This window comes from Hyperolius riggenbachi, chromosome 2, assembly GCF_040937935.1.
Source record: "Hyperolius riggenbachi isolate aHypRig1 chromosome 2, aHypRig1.pri, whole genome shotgun sequence".
NCBI classification, from domain to species: Eukaryota; Metazoa; Chordata; class Amphibia; order Anura; family Hyperoliidae; genus Hyperolius; species Hyperolius riggenbachi.
The window spans coordinates 136,679,696-136,699,000 of record NC_090647.1 but is presented as its reverse complement, the minus strand read 5'-3'; the positions used below and the strand labels follow the sequence as shown (position 1 = coordinate 136,699,000).

Sequence of the window (19,305 nt, the reverse complement as noted above, 5' to 3'; positions counted from 1 at the left end):
AATTGTGGTTTCCCATGATGCATCACTCCCAGAATGCTGTGCATTGAGAACTGATGGTGTATAGTGAACCTATAGCTAAGAGCCACATCAACCCATGTGATTTCAGAAGGTCTGAGACAGGCTGGCGTGCATGTTGGAATGCAGAATGTTTTTGTGAAAAGTTTAACATACGCACCTGAATGATACATACAGTGAAGGTTGGCTGGTGGGAGAACCATTTCCTATTCATTCAAGAACAAACCATGTTGCAACCATAATAAAAAGCATTTTCAAGCAGGTGTGCATCATTCCTGGGTATTCTCATGCAAATCTATGACAGCAATTCAGCTGCAGAACCTCCTGTGAAGTGCTGTAAGTAGTATTTGCAAGCCCCAATCAATGCTGCGGGTTCATGAAACCCTGTGAAATTGCCATTCCAACAACCTGTTTAAGCTATTTAATTGGCTTACATGAGGAGGCAGTAAATTAGTCAATGTTCTGCTTTCAACCGATCAGGAACCTTATATATTGTGAAAACTCATTAAGCTCTAATCTTAAAGCGGATCTGAACTCAGAACTTCCTCTCTGCACTAAAATATAAGCAGCAGCATAATAACCTTTAAAGAAAAACATTTCTTTGTTGCAGCTGATACAAATCCTGCAATAAATCTGCAGTGTGTCTACTTCCTGCTTTCATAGAAGCAGTCTTATGGTTAACATCCTGTGTTTACAAATTAGCTGCTCTGCTGAGGCTGCCACAATTGCTGAGCTTACACAGCTGAGAGATCAACTTACACTTGTGATTAGTCATAGACGAGGGGGAATTAGACAGGCTAAACTCTCTAAATACATACAGGGTGATTTTTTTTCTGTTTTCCTTCTGTCCTGTGCAAGAGTTCAGGTCCATTATGCAATCGGTGCTTCTCAGGTAAATGAGCAATATCCTTCTGATAGCAATCATTTACTTGTTCTTACACTAGTAGATATGAAACACTATTTCAGCTGAAATCCTGCCTAATATCTATCGCACTGCCACTTACATTATACTTCCGGATGCTGTACAAAGCTATGAGAACATTGGCCATGCAAACTTACATTCTATTATTGTGGTAGATCATGAATACATTCATTGCTTGTGTAAATGCTATGCATTTTTAGGTGTCGCTTCTACATTGTAATTTGATGGTACTTTGTAGTATATTGGTTACACCCATGGTTAAATAATAAAAAATTAAGAAAAAACCTTTTTTAGTCACTTTTCAAATATTCAAAATTAAACTTGCATGTATTTCCTTTAGGTATGGAATAAAACCACATTGCTAACACTATACTGTACTGCAGCAGAATACGGTTGTTTTTGAGCAAAAAAGAAGTCACGGTCAGACTAGCAGATGCAGCAGTAAACAAAGTCACACTATCATTTGCTATGTGGATTATTTTCCTAACTTTAAATACACAATCGAACCTAATAAAATGCAAAAATGCTCTGCATTCTCTTAGACTTTTCATTGTAAAGTTTGTGTTTGGACAACTGCAGTGCTTGTCAGTTACATACAGTATCTGCCTAATCAGTAGCACCTTCATCTTTGTGTTCTACAGAACAATGTACTGGTCCGATTGGGGCAACCATCCAAAGATTGAAACAGCAGCAATGGATGGAACCATGCGAGAAACCTTGGTGGAAAACAACATCCAGTGGCCCACAGGTACTATCTTCCCACAGAATTACTTGCGTCCCATTGACATGTCTGATTCTACAGTTTCTATATGAATTCTAATAGGCAGAAAATAAGAAAGAATAAGAAACTTTCTCTGGTTTCCAGAAAAGCTTGTATTTGTTTTTGTATATTGGTAAAAATCCAGCAACACCTGAAAGTCAGTCGCTCTCCTACTCAAAGAAAGGGAATACTTCTCTGAGGATGCTTAGATGCACATTTTTGAGAGAGAAAAAAAATTGTAATCAAAATAACGGAAAAGAAAACATACAGAACATACTCATGTTTAAGCCAAATTCTTCAGCACCCAAAATTCTTCTGAAGATGGCTTACGTCCCTTTTTCACTGCCCGGATGCAATCGCATTGCATCGCACCGCATACAGCCGCAGGTGACTTCCAGTTGTCTTCCTGAAGTCTGGATGCAGCCATCTGTTCCTGCCTAGGGGAATCTGATGCATGCTGTGGATATCTGCTGGATGCATGCAATTCTTTTCTCAGGTTGCATTTCAAAATTCGCATGCAAGGAAAACTACTCCATTGACGTGCGTTGGCATCAGGTTTGATGCGATACGTATTCGCAGCTAGTGGAAACGGGCCCTTTTACGCAAAGCACAACATGGCAGCCATCCAAAAAATCATATTGTGCAAGGCTGTGTCTGTGTGGGGAGCTGTCTGTGCCCTCCTCCTTATATGCAGGGCATGCAGTAGGTAACTGACCTGTACGGCTATAGGGAAGAGGGCTGCCTAATACTGGGGGAACATCTGGCTATTTATACTGGGGAAGGATAGTCCTGGTTTCTGAGGTAAAAAGTAGGTACCCCACTAGACCACATGAGTTGCTCTGTTCCAGAAGACCCAAAGGTTTGCCTAGTAAATATACTCTCAGGACATTTATTTATTGTATTTATAAAGCACCGACATAGTCCTTAATATAGCATGAAAACCTTTAACTATTGTCCTTAATATAGCACAAAAATGTTTAAGCAACGGATACAACCAGTGGTCCCCTCACATATTGACTGGATTGGCTTCATCAATCACATTTTACTTAACCATGAAGCCATACACCAGAATAAAGGTTCTCTAGCGAAATATCAGAAAATCTGGGCAGATTGGACACGCTCATCGCATACCAATGGGTGACTGGAGGGAGGGTTTGGGGGGAAAGCCTTAGTAGTTCCTTGTTGGAAAATCTGGAGAAGACTTAAGTTAGCTGGATTATGGTATTGCGGTTAAGGTGTGTACTCAAAGTTCAAATGTTACTTATTTGTTTGTCTTTTCTTTTGATATTCTGACATGCCTGGTTTGAGGTCTATTGCGCATGCCTTGGATAAGATCTTGCTCGCCCACCCTGCGGCGTGTGCTCAAGGCATATTATTGTTATATGCTGCAAAGTGTCACTTTGTGATGTAAGGTGTAAATGTTATATGGTCAAAATACTGTATTTCCCTGTATAGTATATTTTTCAATAAGCCAGACATGTGAACCAAAAAAGTGGATACCCCCGGCTTACATGCAGGTCGGCTTATTCACAAGTGTATTTTAACAATAACATTGTAAGTGTATATTGGGTAAGGAATAACTTTAACAATCTTGTTCTCTTACAGGTTTAGCAGTGGATTATTATAACGAGCGCCTTTACTGGGCTGACGCCAAATTGTCGCTCATCAGCAGCATCCGCCTTAATGGGACTGATCCAGTTGTGGTGATCAGCAACAAGAACGGTAATAAATATCTGTTATCTGATTTCTGTAGACAATACATTTATGAGATTTATGTGACCTGTTCACAGCTCTGTACAAACAGCTTCTCTGTCTGCCAGTTACATGGCTCTATTCAGCAGTAACACTAGTGAGTAAGAAGTATAGCTTAAGAGCTAAATTAAAAGAGGGTCAAATCTGGAGGGCCCGATTAGATTAACAACCGTAGACAAGATCACAACAACTTACTGGATGTCAAAGGCTATTCTGTCTTGGCAGCATAAATTCTGTAAGACCCTTGTAGATATATCGATATGTCATTTTAATTCAATGAGCTCCTATATAGTTGGAATTCAGTCAGCTGGATTTAGCTAAAAATAAATGGGGTGGGGGTGGGGGTTTGAGTAGGAACAAGTGTTTAGGTTCATAAAACACCTTGTATAGCATACAGGTAGAAGACTACAGTAACAAACAAAGCTTCTGATTTCCTGTTTTATGTACTCCCCCCCCCCCCCCCCCCCCAAAAAAAAAAAAAAACAACAACATATGTTTAGTTAATGGTGCTAGTTATATGTTTCACATAGTGGTGCTATGTGAGAGCCCTACTCCGCCTCTAATGCTGGGTACACACTATGAGATTTTATGGTCGATTTACTGTCAGATTGATTATTTCCAATATGTCCTATTTGCTTTCCGATCAATTTCCGAGCATTTTCCGGCCGACTTCCGCTAACTTTAATAGGAAATCGATTGGAAAATGCTCAGAAATTGATCGGAAAGCAAATCGGACATGTTGGAAATAATCAATCTGACGGTAAATCAACCATAAAATCTCATAGTGTGTACCCAGCATAAGCTGCCTACTATGTTGCCAAAGATAGGTGATCTCTTTGCTCTGGGATAAATTCACTAAACTGCAGTAAGCAGAACAGCGTAAAGTAGAGCATTAAAGGATACCCGAAGTGACATAATGAGATAGACATGTGTATGTACAGTGCCTAGCAGACAAATAAGGCCCCCTGCACACTGCAAATCCAATTTGCGATTCCGATTTTCCTTGGATGCTATCAAAACAAACAAACAGCATTCAGTACCGATTAAAAATCGTAAATCGGAATCGCATGTTAAAATCGATTAAAAACCGTGAATCGGAATCACATGTAGTGTGCAAGAGGCCTAACTAGGCTGTGTTCTTTTTTTTTTTTCTGCCTGTAAAGAGTTAAACATCAGGTATGTAAGTGGGCAGTTCCTGTCTGGGTCAGGACTGAGTGAGACTACAGTGTGACCCTCACTGATCAGAAATTACAACAATAAAACCCTTTCCTAACAGAAAATGGCTTCTGAGAGCAGAAACGAGATAAAAAGGGTCAATACTTCATAGGTTTTGGCTCTGGCATACTTCAATCAATGTGTCATTGAGCATAACAATAAAACAGTAAAAACTTGAAAAGTAGATTTAAATTTTAAATAAAACTGTGAAATATCCTTTTAGGGGAAGGAAGATAAATACAATTATTCATTTCATTACTTTATTTTCACCTCGAGTGTCCTTTAATGCATTACATGTAATGCATTGCATTCTGCTCTACTCATCATATGGTAAGAGTTCACACACATCATTCTGCTTAGTCTCTTAACCATTTAAGCCTCCTGGACGTAGCAGCTATGTCCAGGAGGCCATGTGCACTCCCGCGGCCGATCGCGTGCGTGCACGCGCGCTCCTGGCCGTGGATCGTTAGCCCAGGACCCAATCAATCGGGCCATGGTGCCCGATGATTGATTCCTCTCCTCTGCAGAAAAAGCGATGGCTTCTCTCGGAAGCCTTGCTTATTTCTATCTCTTGCGTCCCCTACGTCTCTCTAAGTGTACATGTTACGCTTAAAGCGGAATATAACCCTGCATTTCAACTTTGCTCTAAAACATTATTTACAGTATATTATATGCAACCAGCATTTTTTTTTTTTTTTACTAGACCAGCATTGGAAGGGTTACACAGGGCTTTAAAGTTCCTGCAGATTTCTGCAGACGCATCCGAACTTGAGAGAGATACATTTTGTTTACATAAATGTATCTAAGTGTGGCATGTGACTCATCTCTCTCACTGAGAAGGAGTTGGAGGACAGCCAAAGAGTGTGTAACATTTCTAAATATATACATATAACTAAATAGAATGTAACTATCTGAACGTCTGCATATATCTCCACGGAACTTAAAACCTCTGTGTTTAACCCTTCCAATGCTGGTCTAGTAAAAAAAAAATGCTTTTTGCATATAATATGCTGTAAATAATGTTTTAGAGCAAAGTTGAAATGCAGGGTTATATTCCGCTTTAAAGTGACGTCATGTAAACAAACTCATGGCTGCCATCTTGTGGCCAAAAAGTAAAACTACATCTAAATGCAAAAAAAAAAAAAAATCAACACATTATGCTACCTTATGCTAGGTATACACTATGCAATTTTGTGACAGATTTACTGTCAGATAGATTATTTCCAACATGTACAATCTGATTTCCGATATTTTGAAAACATTTTTTATAGAAGTGAATGGAAAATTGATGGAAAAATGAATTGGAAATCAGATCGAACATGTTGGAGATAATTGACAGTAAATCTGTTAGAAAACTGCATCGTGTGAGGCATTACCCTCCTGTGCAAGCTCTGCAATCTATTCAGAAATGTCTCTGCTGTAATAAATCTTATCTCAGTCAGACTGGCTCTATTCTCGCCATCGCCAAAGCTTGTCATCTCCCCTCCCACATTCCTCCCACATTCCTGCTCCTTACTGATTGGCTGAGTGCAGTTCAGTGTGAGCTGAAATACGATCTCTATGCTGTGTTCTCATGTGTTCACTAAGCAAGCAGCTATGACAGAGATTCTAGGAGAAAAAAAATAAGAGTAAGGGAGGAAATGTCATCAAGTTTTTTTACTTATCTTAGCAATTGCCCCAAAGGCAATATAAGCCTTTGAGGCAATGCCTGCTGCTTCAGACACACATTTCTCTGCACAGAATTAGTCATTTGCCTGTGCCCATTGTCCCGAATTACCATATGTTGCATCAAATTTTCCAATTATATTTTTAAACGAAGCAGCTGACTGTGGAAAGATGTGCAAATCTGTTACACTCTGCAGATATCTTGTGCTTGGGATTTTTAGTTGTTTCATTACTTTGGTTCAGCTGTAACTGCCGGCTCAGCCATTAGAGACTTTCCTGTTTTATACCCCGTGACAGAATATATTAAATCTCCTAGTCCACAATAATTGCAATGAAACGAGAGAAAAAGAAAAAAGGAAGGAAGGAACACGGAAACTCCAGAAACGGAGTATATCAGTATAGAAATAAACTGCACTTAGCTGATTAAGAAACTTATTTCATTATTTAAAGGAATAGGGTTTTTTCATACTGTAAAATGGCATGCTCTGTCTTACAAAAACTACAGTATAAGTATAGATGTATACAGTGGCATAGCTAAGGATCTCTGGGCCCCAGGTGCAAGTTTTACATGGGCCCCCCTCAAGCACTCTATACGTAACAAGTAATATTGAGCACCAAAGACTGCCACAGTGTCAGAGACGTAATCAGGGAGAGGAACAGTTTGTTAAAGTGGATCCGAGATAAACTTTTACTCATTGCATAATTGTGTTCTTTTCATATAGTTTATAGGGCATTCCTCAAGCCAAATACTTTTTTTGTTATGTTTTAATACTCTAATTCCCTATAAACTAAACAAGCTTCACCCACAGCGTTTTCGCAGGGCTAATGGGAGCTCAGTCTGGGTAGGAGGAGGTTACTAGACAGAGATTTCAGAGGCAGAGGGGAGGAGGAGAGAGGACTGAACTTACACACAGGCAAGCTGATAGCATCTCCAGCCCTCAGCCTGTTACAATGTGACAAACAGAACATGGCTGCCCTCGTATCACAGGAATAAATAATCATATACTGTTGAAGCTGTTTGCAGCTAGATATGCTGTATAAACTATCTAAACTTTAGATAAGATAAGTTACTTGTTATAGTTAGTTTTTCATCTCGGATCCGCTTTAATGACTACCACTATTCGAAGCACATGTAAAGGTTATCATTACCAGCATAGCACCAATGAAGAGCTAATACAGTGGTTTAAGGAGGTCCCTTCTGATCCAGGGGCCCTGGTGCGGTCAGAACCTCTGCAACCTCTATTGCTACTCCACTGGTTCTATATTCCTAGAACTAAAATAATGAAATGTGGATAATGTCATAGCTGTCTATAATATTGTCAGCAAGCAAAGTGCCTCTCCTCCTTTAACAAGTAACTGCAATATTATGTACATCCATGATTGTTTCTGTATGACATAAATGCAATGCTTTAGACATAGAGGTGTGTATGTATTACACCCTTCATATTAAAACCGATGGCACTTTATCATCTTATTGTCATCACCATCTTGTTCTATTAAAAGTATCGTTATACATGTATGTTTTAGGCCCTATTTACACTTAATGGATTGCATAAAGTTGTGTGCATTGATGCTTTCATTTTGGCAAATGGGATGTGACGCAACTCAACTAAACTCTACGCAGCGCATTAAGTGAAAATAGGGCCTAAATCATTGAAGTGCCATTCATCTGTACATCGGGTGTACTATCATTTTTTTTTATGCTGGACTAAAAAGATGACTGCAGTATTTGGATCGGTTGTCATAGGCAACACCCACTTTCCTCCAGCTATTAAAGGACACCTGTAGTTGAAAAAAAAAAAAGTAAATGTATTTTCCACTGTATAAGATGCTCCGGAATATAAAACACCCCTAGGTTTAGAGGGCAAAAAGCAGGGAAAAAATATATATACTAAACCCGGTGCGTCCATATTCCTTGAGGGTCTTGTAGAGGTTTTCCCCCAACTGGTGTCCTCCTGTGTCCCTAGTGTGCTCCCTTCCGTTTCCCTTCTGTCCCCAGTGTGTTCCCCGTGTGTGTCCCTGGCTCTCCCTGTGTGGTCCGCTCCCCCCTTGTGTCTCCGCTCCCTTCCCCCCGGTGTAATTAGCAGTGTATAGGCATGTCTTACCTTAATTCACTGGGGGGCAAGGTGGGGGGGAGGGTTGTGGAGCGGACCACACTGGGGGAGCGGACCCACAGGGGAGCTAATACAGGGGAGCTAATACAGGGGAATTCCCGATGTGGTGGCAGTTTGTATCTAAGTCAGGGATTCCATGCATTGGCCAAATAAGATGCAATGACATTTTCTCCCTATTTTTTTGTGGAGAAAAAGTGCATCTTATACGGTGGGAAATACAGTAGATGCTTACCTCAGTGAGGGGAAGTTTCTGGATGTTTCTGGGGCTTCCCTTGTCTTCCAAAGCTCCCTCATTCCTGCGCTGGGGCCCCTTTTGAAATATTTGAAATGAATGTCAAATATTGCTTGTGGCTGTGCATCGTGTCTGTCTGCCAGTTACAAGGAGCTATTCAGCACTTACACCTCACATGTGATAAACCCTAGAACGGAGGGGTTCCGGACATCAGGGAAACCCCTGGAGCATCCAGAGGCTTCCCCCTACTGATGTAAGCATATGAAGCAATTTTTTGTCTTAAACCTTTAGGTTTACTTTAAAGGGGCACTACAGCGAAAAACTGTAAAATTTTAAATATGTGCAAACATATACAAATAAGAAGTAAATTTTTTTTGGAGTAAAATGAGCCATAAATTACTTTCTCATATGTTGCTGTCGCTTACAGTAGGTAGTAGAAATCTGACAGAAGTGACAGGTTTTGGACTAGTCCATCTCTTTATAGGGGATTCTCAGGGATATGTTTATTTTCAAAAGCACTTAGTTTTTTGGCAGTTGGACAGAGAAACTGCCATTTACTGTGTAGGGAGCAGGGACGCTGGCCGGCATCATTGTTTACATTTTTTTAGGGAATATCTTTATAAAGAATCCTTGGTGAGAATCCCCTATGAAGAGATGGACTAGTCCAAAACCTGTCACTTCTGTCAGATTTCTACTGCCTACTGTAAGTGACAGCATTATAGGAGAAGTGTAGTGCCCCTTTAAGCATTAGTCACAAATTGTTGTCATCCACAGTGGTTGTTATGGAGACATTACAGTCCATCACATGCTAAAGATAAATATTGGTCAGATTTAAAAGGACTCTTCAACTTTTTGTGGATAGGTTTTCAAAAGGCCAATAGTTTACTTAATAGACATCAATTAACATGTTATGTTTTCTTTCCTGTTACCAGGCCTCACCCATCCATTCAGCATTGATATCTTTGAAGATTACATCTATGGAGTAACTTACGTTAACAACCTCATCTTTAAAGTGCACAAGTTTGGGCATGGCCCAGTTACCAACCTCAGCTGGGGAATAAATCATGTGACTGATGTTGTGCTGCACCACCAGTTCAAGCAACCTGAAGGTGAGACCCTCCAAGCGCTACACTAGCTTTATCTCTCGGGATTTGTACCGAATGCAGCTTACTTGTAGATTCACATCTATAGTCTAGTTTCTTCTTTTTCTACTAATCCTTAATTTGCAGAGGATTAAAGTGGATGCAGAAAAAAGAAGATAGCCATTCTGTTGACTTGGAAAAGGGTTGCAGTCCTGCACTGCTTCCATGTTGTGTCTGTGCTGTGGCCACATATTTGTAATGCTGGTTTCACACCAGCAACCAGCTTATTGTTTAAAATAATTAAATGGAGAGCCCTTTGAGTGAAACATGCAAGTCAGTGAGTGGAGCCCACAGCCAGAACACAATCGATATCCAAAACAATACAAATCGGGCTGTGCATGCATGTACAAAAATACCTTTAATAGTGCCTTTGGCCGATTGGACATACAACAATACCACTATTAAAAACTGACAATATTAAAATCCTCCTGGCCAGGAGAGTATCACTTTAACTGTAACTATATGGGGCCTAATCAGAGTCAATGTACAGTGTTATCGCCCAGCCTCAGCCTATGCAAAAACACCAGACTAGCTTCTGATATGAATGGTCCTCCACCACCACCAAAACACTGCCCAAGCTGTGCACTGTATCAGCTGATACTATTATATTGTATTGGCCGGACAGTTCCAGGTATGACTATATTCATAATAGGTCAGTGACATATATATATATATATATATATATATATATATATATATATATATATATATATATATATATATATATATACACACACACACATTCCGTGACTCTGCTGTGGGTTTTTGAGAGACCACTGGGCAACAATTATACAAATCATATGTCCAATGTAGGGTTGTGGGACTCTCCCGTCTATACTTGCGTATATATTGGTGAACTCCTGTTCACTGAGTTGTATTTCCGCCAGTGCACTGGGCTTGCATCTGCCAAGGGTTAAAGTCTGGAGACGAATTGCCTGCTCGCCTGCCGGTAACACCAGTCATCCGGATCCAACTCACTGCATATAGTGCGCAGTTCAGCGTGCCGGTGTTACTGATGATGAACTAGCGCAAGCTTTCCTGCAGTAGCCACGCCTACCAATGCATTTCGCCCTGCCCATGGGGATTTTTCAAGGTAGCGAACCAGCGTATTGATTGCGGTGCCATCAAACGATCACATCGCACTGCTACACTAAAAAGGCTTTGCAGACACCTACATTGATGCACGGTAATGTAATTCTTGGCAGCAAACCAGACTATAAGTGAGGCTCTCTAGTGCTCACTTCCTGTTGTGGAAGTACGAATTGCACGGAAGTGTACTGAAATAGTAGTTCCGCGCATGCGCACCCCAATGCGAACATGAAACAGTTTAAAAGGCTGATCAAGGCGTGTCACCACGGATGTTGACCCGTAACGCTCTGATGCTTTTGCGTCAGTTGCAATGCTTCCGGCGCACCACCTCAGGTAGGGAATGTCCCATAGACTTTCATTGCTTTAGCCTTACCCTGCAGTAAAAACCGGTAACACACTACAATAAAAATGGTCTGGTGTGAAAGGGGCCCAAAGGTGTCGAGGTTCCCCACCTGCCTGTGAATAACTCTTCAGTCTTTCCTGACCGCTATGGACATCTGTAATTGTAGAGATGTGTGAAGCGGTGCTGGTGTTTCTTATCGATCAGGCTTTCCAAGCCTATTGAGCATCTGAAGTTAGTGAGGCTCACAGCTGTGTTGAGCAGAATAAGCCATGACTTTGTGTGCAGACAATGCAAGGGACGCATGAATTTAAAGGAAGTAGCAAACCCACTATAGCGTAATCATTGGACTCTTTTGCTGCTTTAGCAAATGTAAGCACTGTTATTAGATTGTGAAATCCATTAAGGTTCATATACTGACATTAATGGTTTAATGTAAACCAGTGCAGAAAAGGGGTCACCACTATAGAAATGTTGTAATAATAATACCTTCTGCCATTGAGGCTGAAGCCACCAACTAAAAGTAGAATTCAAGGCACCAGTCTTGAGTCTTATCAGTTTTATATTGCAATTTATAATTATATTTTTAATAATATAATTCATTTTTAATATTTTTGTTTACATTAAAAATGCTTCTCGAGTAGGAACATTCAGCTGTAGGGGTTAATTTATAATCCTGTTCCGGAACTGAAAATACTTGGCTCAGGCACATAGGAAGTGTAGGAATGTGGCCCAGTTCAGCCTTCCTTTTTTTTTTAAAGCAGATGATGATAAATTAACATTAATTGACGAAAACTTTTGTACATTGCATTTCTATACTTTGTGCAATAAATGTGTATTGAGACTACTTTTCTGTCTTCTGATGGGCTGCACACAGTAGCTCCTTATTGCTAGTAGAGTGGGAGTTCCTTCCTTAGAACAGAGCAAATCACCTGACCTGGCTCACCACATTCCACTGCAAACTTTGTGGCCAGCACTGCAATAACAATTCCTCCCTGCTTATTGTGTAATAAATATTTAACTCTTCACTCACCCACCATGTGAACCGCTCATCATCATGCTGTGCCTGGGAATTAGTGATGAGCTGCATTGTTGGCAACAAAGAGATGAACTATCTCAGCATCCAGTGTTGTTGATCCAGGGATTTCATCGTATTTCCATCTGGAGATGGGAAGCATTTTTTCTTTCCCTTTTAGGGCTAATTGGTTTTAAGCGTTTTTACCCTCCTCTGGATCAACTCCTCTGTCCAACCAAACTGCCTCTGACACTCAAATAGGATGTCAGCATTGCAAAACCAGCAATCTAGGTAATAAAATGAGTTATAAAAATGCAAAACTGATTTGTGAGCAATTTACATGAGTTTGTACATTCTGAATTATGATACATTTCACATTATGCGTTAAAATACAGGGCTGTAACGAAACTAGTTGATTTCCATAATTAACTCTGGAAAAGGCTGTTCCAGCTCTTACATAAACTTCATTTAAAACTGGTGCCTACAATTTTGCTTTATGAGTAGTTAAAGATGTAGAAAAATAGTTTACCCTTTTACAAAGAAACTCTGCCTGCATAAGAATATGACCCTGATGGCAATTTATGTTGTGTATCTTTATCTTTAGTGACTAATCCATGTGACCGTAAGAAGTGTGAGTGGCTGTGTTTATTGAGCCCCAGCGGACCAGTCTGCACATGTCCCAATGGACGAAGACTTGACAACGGAACCTGCATGCTCATCCCATCCCCGACACAGTCTCCTGATGGTAAGAGAGAACAAGCCAACCTTATGGGCTTAAAGTGTACCCGAGCAGACATGTGACATGATGAGATAGACAGGTGTATGTACAGTGGAAAACATATTAAAGATCAGACTGTTTTACTTGTTTTATTTTGCTGCCTGAAAGAGTTAATTTTTAGGCATGCAAGTGACAGCTTCTGTCTTGTCAATACTTTGTCGGGAATATAGTAAACATCACTGATGAGCAATTTACAGCCATAAAATTTTCCTGGCAGAGTACAACTTCTGATGGCAGGGGGAGATAGGAAAAGGTCAATAGTTCATGTAATGTCATTTAGGGACACTTAATAGGTTGCCACTAAGTCAACAAAACATGCATTCTACTTTGCAAATGTTTAAATATAAAATAAAACCATGGGATAAAAAAAAGAAGTAATTTTTAGGAACAGGAGGATAAATACAATTGTTTATCTGATCAGTTTATTTTCACCTCGGGTTCACTTTAAAGAGTAACAAAATCAACAATCAATTCTTTATTTTTATCTGGTAAACAAGAAATAAAAATACTAACCGGGCAATCCAAAAGTTAAAAATCACTCTTACTTTTCTTCTCCATAAAACATAATTCCCCAGTTTCTCTGGCTCTTATTTGGTACATCTGCCGCACAAAGGAAGTTGCAGGGCATGCTGGGTTTTCTTTTTTTCTTCTTTACTTTCCCCTCAGACTTAACTAATGCAGCTTGATTGGCTGAAGCCTCTTTCCCTCCTGTTTTCCCCTCCTACACCTCTGTTTCTTTCTAATTGGCCAATATTTCTCATACTGAAACACACATAAATTATGTAAATAGAGCAAGTATTTATCTTCTTATATATGTGTTTTTTGTCTGAGATAGTCTGGCTGACTGCTCCACTTTAAGGCGGCCACACACATGATTCGACCATTCAATTCATATATATATATTTTTTTTTGGTTGATTGGAAGTTCAATTTAACACAGACTTATGTTCAAAATTGCCGCACCGGAACATAGACTGCACATTTTGAGAACGTTGATTGGTTAGAAAAGCCTCCTGCACGGCAACATTTCGCTCAACAATCAACTTTTCATCATTTTGTATTTTCATAGAACTTCATTTTATCACAATTTTCCATTTCTGTACGTCTATCAATATCTCATATTTCACACTACATGCCATGAGATACTCTTTACATCTGTTCATTACATAGATATACACACACTTTCATAATCTCATCTTTTTTGTTGTTTATACAAACAACAAATAAAGTTGGGTATGTATTGAATAGCTATATACATTTATTCTAGTTGAATACATCTTGAGAATCCATCACACGCACCATACAGTTCTTCAAAAAGTTGAAAGTGACAGAGGTTTGGTGCACAGGACAAGCCACCAAGTTCAGGGAGTGCTGCTCACCAAATCGTCATATCATTCATCAATAAGAGAAAGCGGTAGAGCACATCCTATAAAACGTCAAGGCTTTATTGAATTATCCATTAAACCTTTAGCAGCCAATTTATTTAGAGGCTCCAGGCCAATTTTTGCACTTTATTTATTAGTTATATTTCCTTGCTTCTAATTAATACTACTGTTATGTGTATATATGGCCACTTGTCACTAGGGGACAGTGTGAGACAATAACAGAGAACTTCTGCTTTCAGTTTCTATGTTCTGCTAGTAGAGAGAGATCAAAGCATTCCAAGAATTCACAGCAAGACATGTTCTGCCGACTAAGGTCAAAAACAGTAAGCTTATCTCAAACAAGATAACTCTATAGAAGTTGCTAATAACTTAAAATCCATTACAGAGGAATCCAATTCTTGGGAAAGTTGGTCTGAATTTTTCAACGTGTCCAATCTCAATTGAAAACAACAAAAGCTTTCTATCTTTTGGTTTGAGTTGGGGTAAAATTGTACAGAAAAATTGTATCTTGTGTGGCCACATTTACTCTACTACAACTTCATACATTTGTAATGTGATGAATTTTATATCTGTCTTTTCAGAGCCCATCCCTGACACCTGCAGTTTAGAGTGCCTGAACGGAGGCAGATGTTTCATGAATGCACGGAAGCAGCCCAAATGCCGCTGTTCACCCAGCTACAGTGGAGAAAGGTGTGAGAACGACCAGTGTAAAGACTTCTGCAAGAATGGTGGAAACTGTGCTCCATCACACACAGGTAACCATCACCCAGTAGTGTATACATAACTTACATAGTATTAGAAAATTCCTGTTAAACTATCATTTGTACAGCTGTCTGTGGTGTTGGCAGCCTATTCTTCAGCAATCCGCTGCCCCCTCGAGCGATGACGGGGGCATCAGCGGCAGCGCACAGTCAGGGGGAGGCAGCAATGGTGGCGCAGCATGGGGGCACCCCTCAGAATACATCGCTGGTGACGTACTCCCTGCTAGACAAGAAGTATATCACTTGGGTTCCCGTCAGTCTGCGCATGCGTGCTGCAATGCATTCCTACTGCGCAGGCATAGAGCGCTTCCAGCTACGGAAGCGTGAAGGGGCAAAGGTGGCTGGGTCATGCATGCGCAGTGTGCCCCGACTGGCCAAGCTAATGGAGCTTCTACTGGGAGAAGGAGGTGGAGGAAGACAGCGTGGGAGCGATCGGTACGTAGGGGACTGGAGGAAGCCCCAGGTATGTATAATGTATATTCCTCTCTGGTTTCCTTTAAAGTGAAAACCTATTCATTTTTTTGCATTTCTAATAATATTATATCTCTTCCTCAGTCTAGCGAAACCTACACAACTAAATGTTGGAAAACTTCACTTGTTTTGGGGGAAAAGAATAGTAAACCCCAAATATTTTCGAGGTTTCCCACTAGCCCTATTCTATAAAAGACTACCAATGGCTTCATCATGTCTGCATAGTAATGTTTAGGGCAAGCTCACAGTGCTTTAGTTGCGTTTCAGAATAATTCTGCATGTCAACTCACTGCCCATACAAGTCTATGGACCTGTTCACATCTCTGCTTTGTAACTGATCACGTTAATCTAACTCACAGCATGCACGCTTTGTATTAAACTCTATGGCCAGTCTCCATTGCAGTTCACACTCATTATAATCTGTGCATTATGCAACTGACCACTGTGAATCCAGCCTAAATGTGAGACGTTTCCATTTATAGCGTGTATAACTATCCTCATGTGTGTGTTTTCTATCCCAGGCTCACCAGCGTGTCGTTGTTCCACTGGATTTACTGGTCCGACATGTGAGCAGCAAGTGTGTACCTCAGAATACTGCCAGAACAATGCCACCTGCTCTGTCAACCAGGGCAACCAACCCAACTGCCGCTGCCTTGCTGACTACGTTGGAGACAAGTGTCAATTCCGTAAGCATTTACTCATGGGATCTCTTTAAAAGCACTTGTGAATGCTGTTTATAAGGCCAGTTTCCACGAGAGTGTCAGTGCTTTTCTGCATGTGAATTACACATTTAAAGGGATACTGTAGGGGGGTCGGGGGAAAATGAGTTGAACTTAGCCGGGGCTTCTAATGGTCCCCCGCAGACATCCTGTGTTGGCGCAGCCACTCCCAAATGCTCCGGCCCGCCTCCGGTTCACTTCTGGAATCTCTGACTTTAAAGTCAGAAAACCACTGCGCCTGCGTTGCCGTGTCCTCGCTTCCGCTGATGTCACCAGGAGTGTACTGCACAGACACAGACCATACTGGGCCTGCGCTGTGTGCTCTTGATGACATCAGTGGGATCGAGGACACGGCAACGCAGGCACAGTGGTTTTCTGACTTTAAAGTCAGAAATTCCAGAAGTAAACCGGAGGCGGGGCCGGAGCATCGGTGAGCGGCTGCGCAGGCAGAGGATGTCTGCGGGGGACCATTAGAAGCCCCGGGTAAGTTCAGCTCATTTTCCCCCGACCCCCCTACAGTATCCCTTTAAGCTGATAGCCCATCTACAATCCATGGGCTGTTTCCATTCAATGCAATGTTTCATTTGGAAAGAAACAAGTGACAGCTGGTCGCTCTCTCCCAGACACGCATGTTTGTGCAATAAATTAGATTGGGCTGTTGTGGAAGACACAAACCTTTGTTGCGTACAAATGTGTATTCTCGTGGCTTCCAAGAAGCTGCACACAGAAAAGATGCCCAAAAAGGTGCACCCAGGACTGTGCACTACAACTACTGACCTATGCCAACATTTACTGCCATGCATAGTTTTACTAAGTGTGTTTTTATTCTAAAAACTTAGGAAAGCTCCTTTCCCTTGAAGTTATGGAAAATGTTTTAAAACCTGTGCCAGAGGGTCAGTTCTAGACTTTATGTTGCCTGAAGCAGACTTTGGAGGATGCGCCGCAAACCTTGGTGATCGCTCGTCGGTAATGGGGTTTGACCGTAGAATGCATAGGCATATAATATTGATACCTCTCCTGCTTATGATGTCATAGGGAAACCCAGCAGGTGCCACCTGTAGAATGAGGATGGGGATTTGAGAAATGTGGATGAGGAAGGTAGTGTGTGTGCCAGGAATGTGGGTGGGAGAGAGAAGACAGGCACCAGGTGGCCCAAGCTGTTTGTCTAAATGTCACCCCATAAATGTTGCTGCCTGAATCGCATGTTTCAAGTGGCTTCATGATAGGTCCCGACACACTGACAGGTGCTTCCAAAATTGTTTGAACTACTTAACTATAGAAAGAAGGACAAACCAAGTAGTGCAAGCAGGCCAGTCTTATTCTGCAGTCTCTACTCTGATGTTGGATGCCAACATATCCTACACAAGCCGCAAGCTTATCCAAAGGGCGCTTCATACCCGAGTGGCCTAAAAGCTAGAGAATGAGCAGACCCATATATGTATATTGATGGGTATCGGAATGCTGCAATCTCTTTATTTGGAGGTGTTCTGTCCGGGGACAGGAAAATTGGGCACCAGAGGTGGTGCAGGACTTTAGGTGCCCCTAAACTTTTGCGATGGCCAACATTTTTTGTCTACAGCAGTGAAGGCAGCATGGTTATCCACAGGTTTGTGATGGGGTAGAGGTGTAGGTTGGGTTAGGCATCGTGGGGGAGAGGTTGGTTAGGCATCCGTAAGAGGGCATTTGTTAGGGTTGAAGATTGGTAGGGGAAAGGGGTCCGTTAAGGTTAGGCATTGGTGGGGGGTTCATTTATTCTTGGGCATCAGTGGGATGGGGGGTCTGTTAGGGTTTGGGATTGCTGAAGGGGTTGGTTAGGTTTGGGCATCAGTAGGGGTTGGTTAGGGTTTGGCATCAGTAGGGGGTTGGTTAGGGTTTGGCATTAGTCGGGGGTTGGTTAGGATTGGGCATCAGTAGGGGGTTGGTTAGGGTTTGGCATCAGTAGGGGGTTGGTTAGGATTGGGCATTAGTCGGGGGTTGGTTAGGATTGGGCATCAGTAGGGGGTTGGTTAGGATGGGGCATCATTTGGGGGTTGGTTAGGGTTTGGCATCAGTAGGGGGTTGGTTAGGATTGGGCATTAGTTGGGGGTTGGTTAGGGGTGGGCATCAGTAGGGGGTTGGTTAGGGTTTGGCATCAGTAGGGGGTTGGTTAGGGTTTGGCATCAGTAGGGGGTTGGTTAGGATTGGGCATTAGTCGGGGGTTGGTTAGGATTGGGCATCAGTAGGGGGTTGGTTAGGATGGGGCATCATTTGGGGGTTGGTTAGGGTTTGGCATCAGTAGGGGGTTGGTTAGGATTGGGCATTAGTTGGGGGTTGGTTAGGGGTGGGCATCAGTAGGGGGTTGGTTAGGGTTTGGCATCAGTAGGGGGTTGGTTAGGGTTTGGCATCAGTAGGGGGTTGGTTAGGATTGGGCATTAGTCGGGGGTTGGTTAGGGTTGGGTGTTGGTTAGGCTTAGGCACCCATTGGCGTTTTTATATATTGAGGAATCCAGAAGTGAGATTGATTCTTTGGCTTTATTCCCACATGCTCTTTTGCGTTTAAAATATGTAAAATGGATAAAAAATCCAACAAAGAGAATCGGGCTGTTTGAAATGCACATGGCAGGTGTGCAGACCCAAAGACTCCACTTCACAGACCTCTCTGCGGGAGCCTCTTATTTAAGCAAGTATTAGATAGTTTAATCTCTGCCACATACTTTTTCATAGACTATTTAAAAATCAGTAATAGCCACCAGTATGTGATATTAATGCTGTGTGTCTCATACTTGAAGACACCAATTCACAAATGTACAATTAAAAAAGGTTTGAACTTTCAGTAGAAAAATGGAACATGGATATTGATGTGCTTTACACCGTACTTGTGAAACTGAAGGCCAGTGCTGATGCTTGACTTTTGTGTACGAATGATGTTTGCAGGTGCCTTGGATTCTAACA

General features: G+C 41.5%; 1 protein-coding gene across 1 annotated transcript in view; it reads left to right on the top strand.

Annotated features, from left to right (window-relative positions):
• The window catches only part of LRP1 (LDL receptor related protein 1), a 463,435-nt gene that overhangs the window by 427,086 nt on the left and 17,044 nt on the right, over positions 1 to 19,305 (top strand). The window contains exons 78-83 of the mRNA XM_068267473.1: positions 1,579 to 1,685; positions 3,303 to 3,419; positions 9,608 to 9,784; positions 12,866 to 13,006; positions 15,005 to 15,178; positions 16,177 to 16,341. Coding sequence (XP_068123574.1) covers positions 1,579 to 1,685; positions 3,303 to 3,419; positions 9,608 to 9,784; positions 12,866 to 13,006; positions 15,005 to 15,178; positions 16,177 to 16,341 — 881 coding nt within the window. The remainder of the gene's footprint in view (positions 1 to 1,578; positions 1,686 to 3,302; positions 3,420 to 9,607; positions 9,785 to 12,865; positions 13,007 to 15,004; positions 15,179 to 16,176; positions 16,342 to 19,305) is intronic.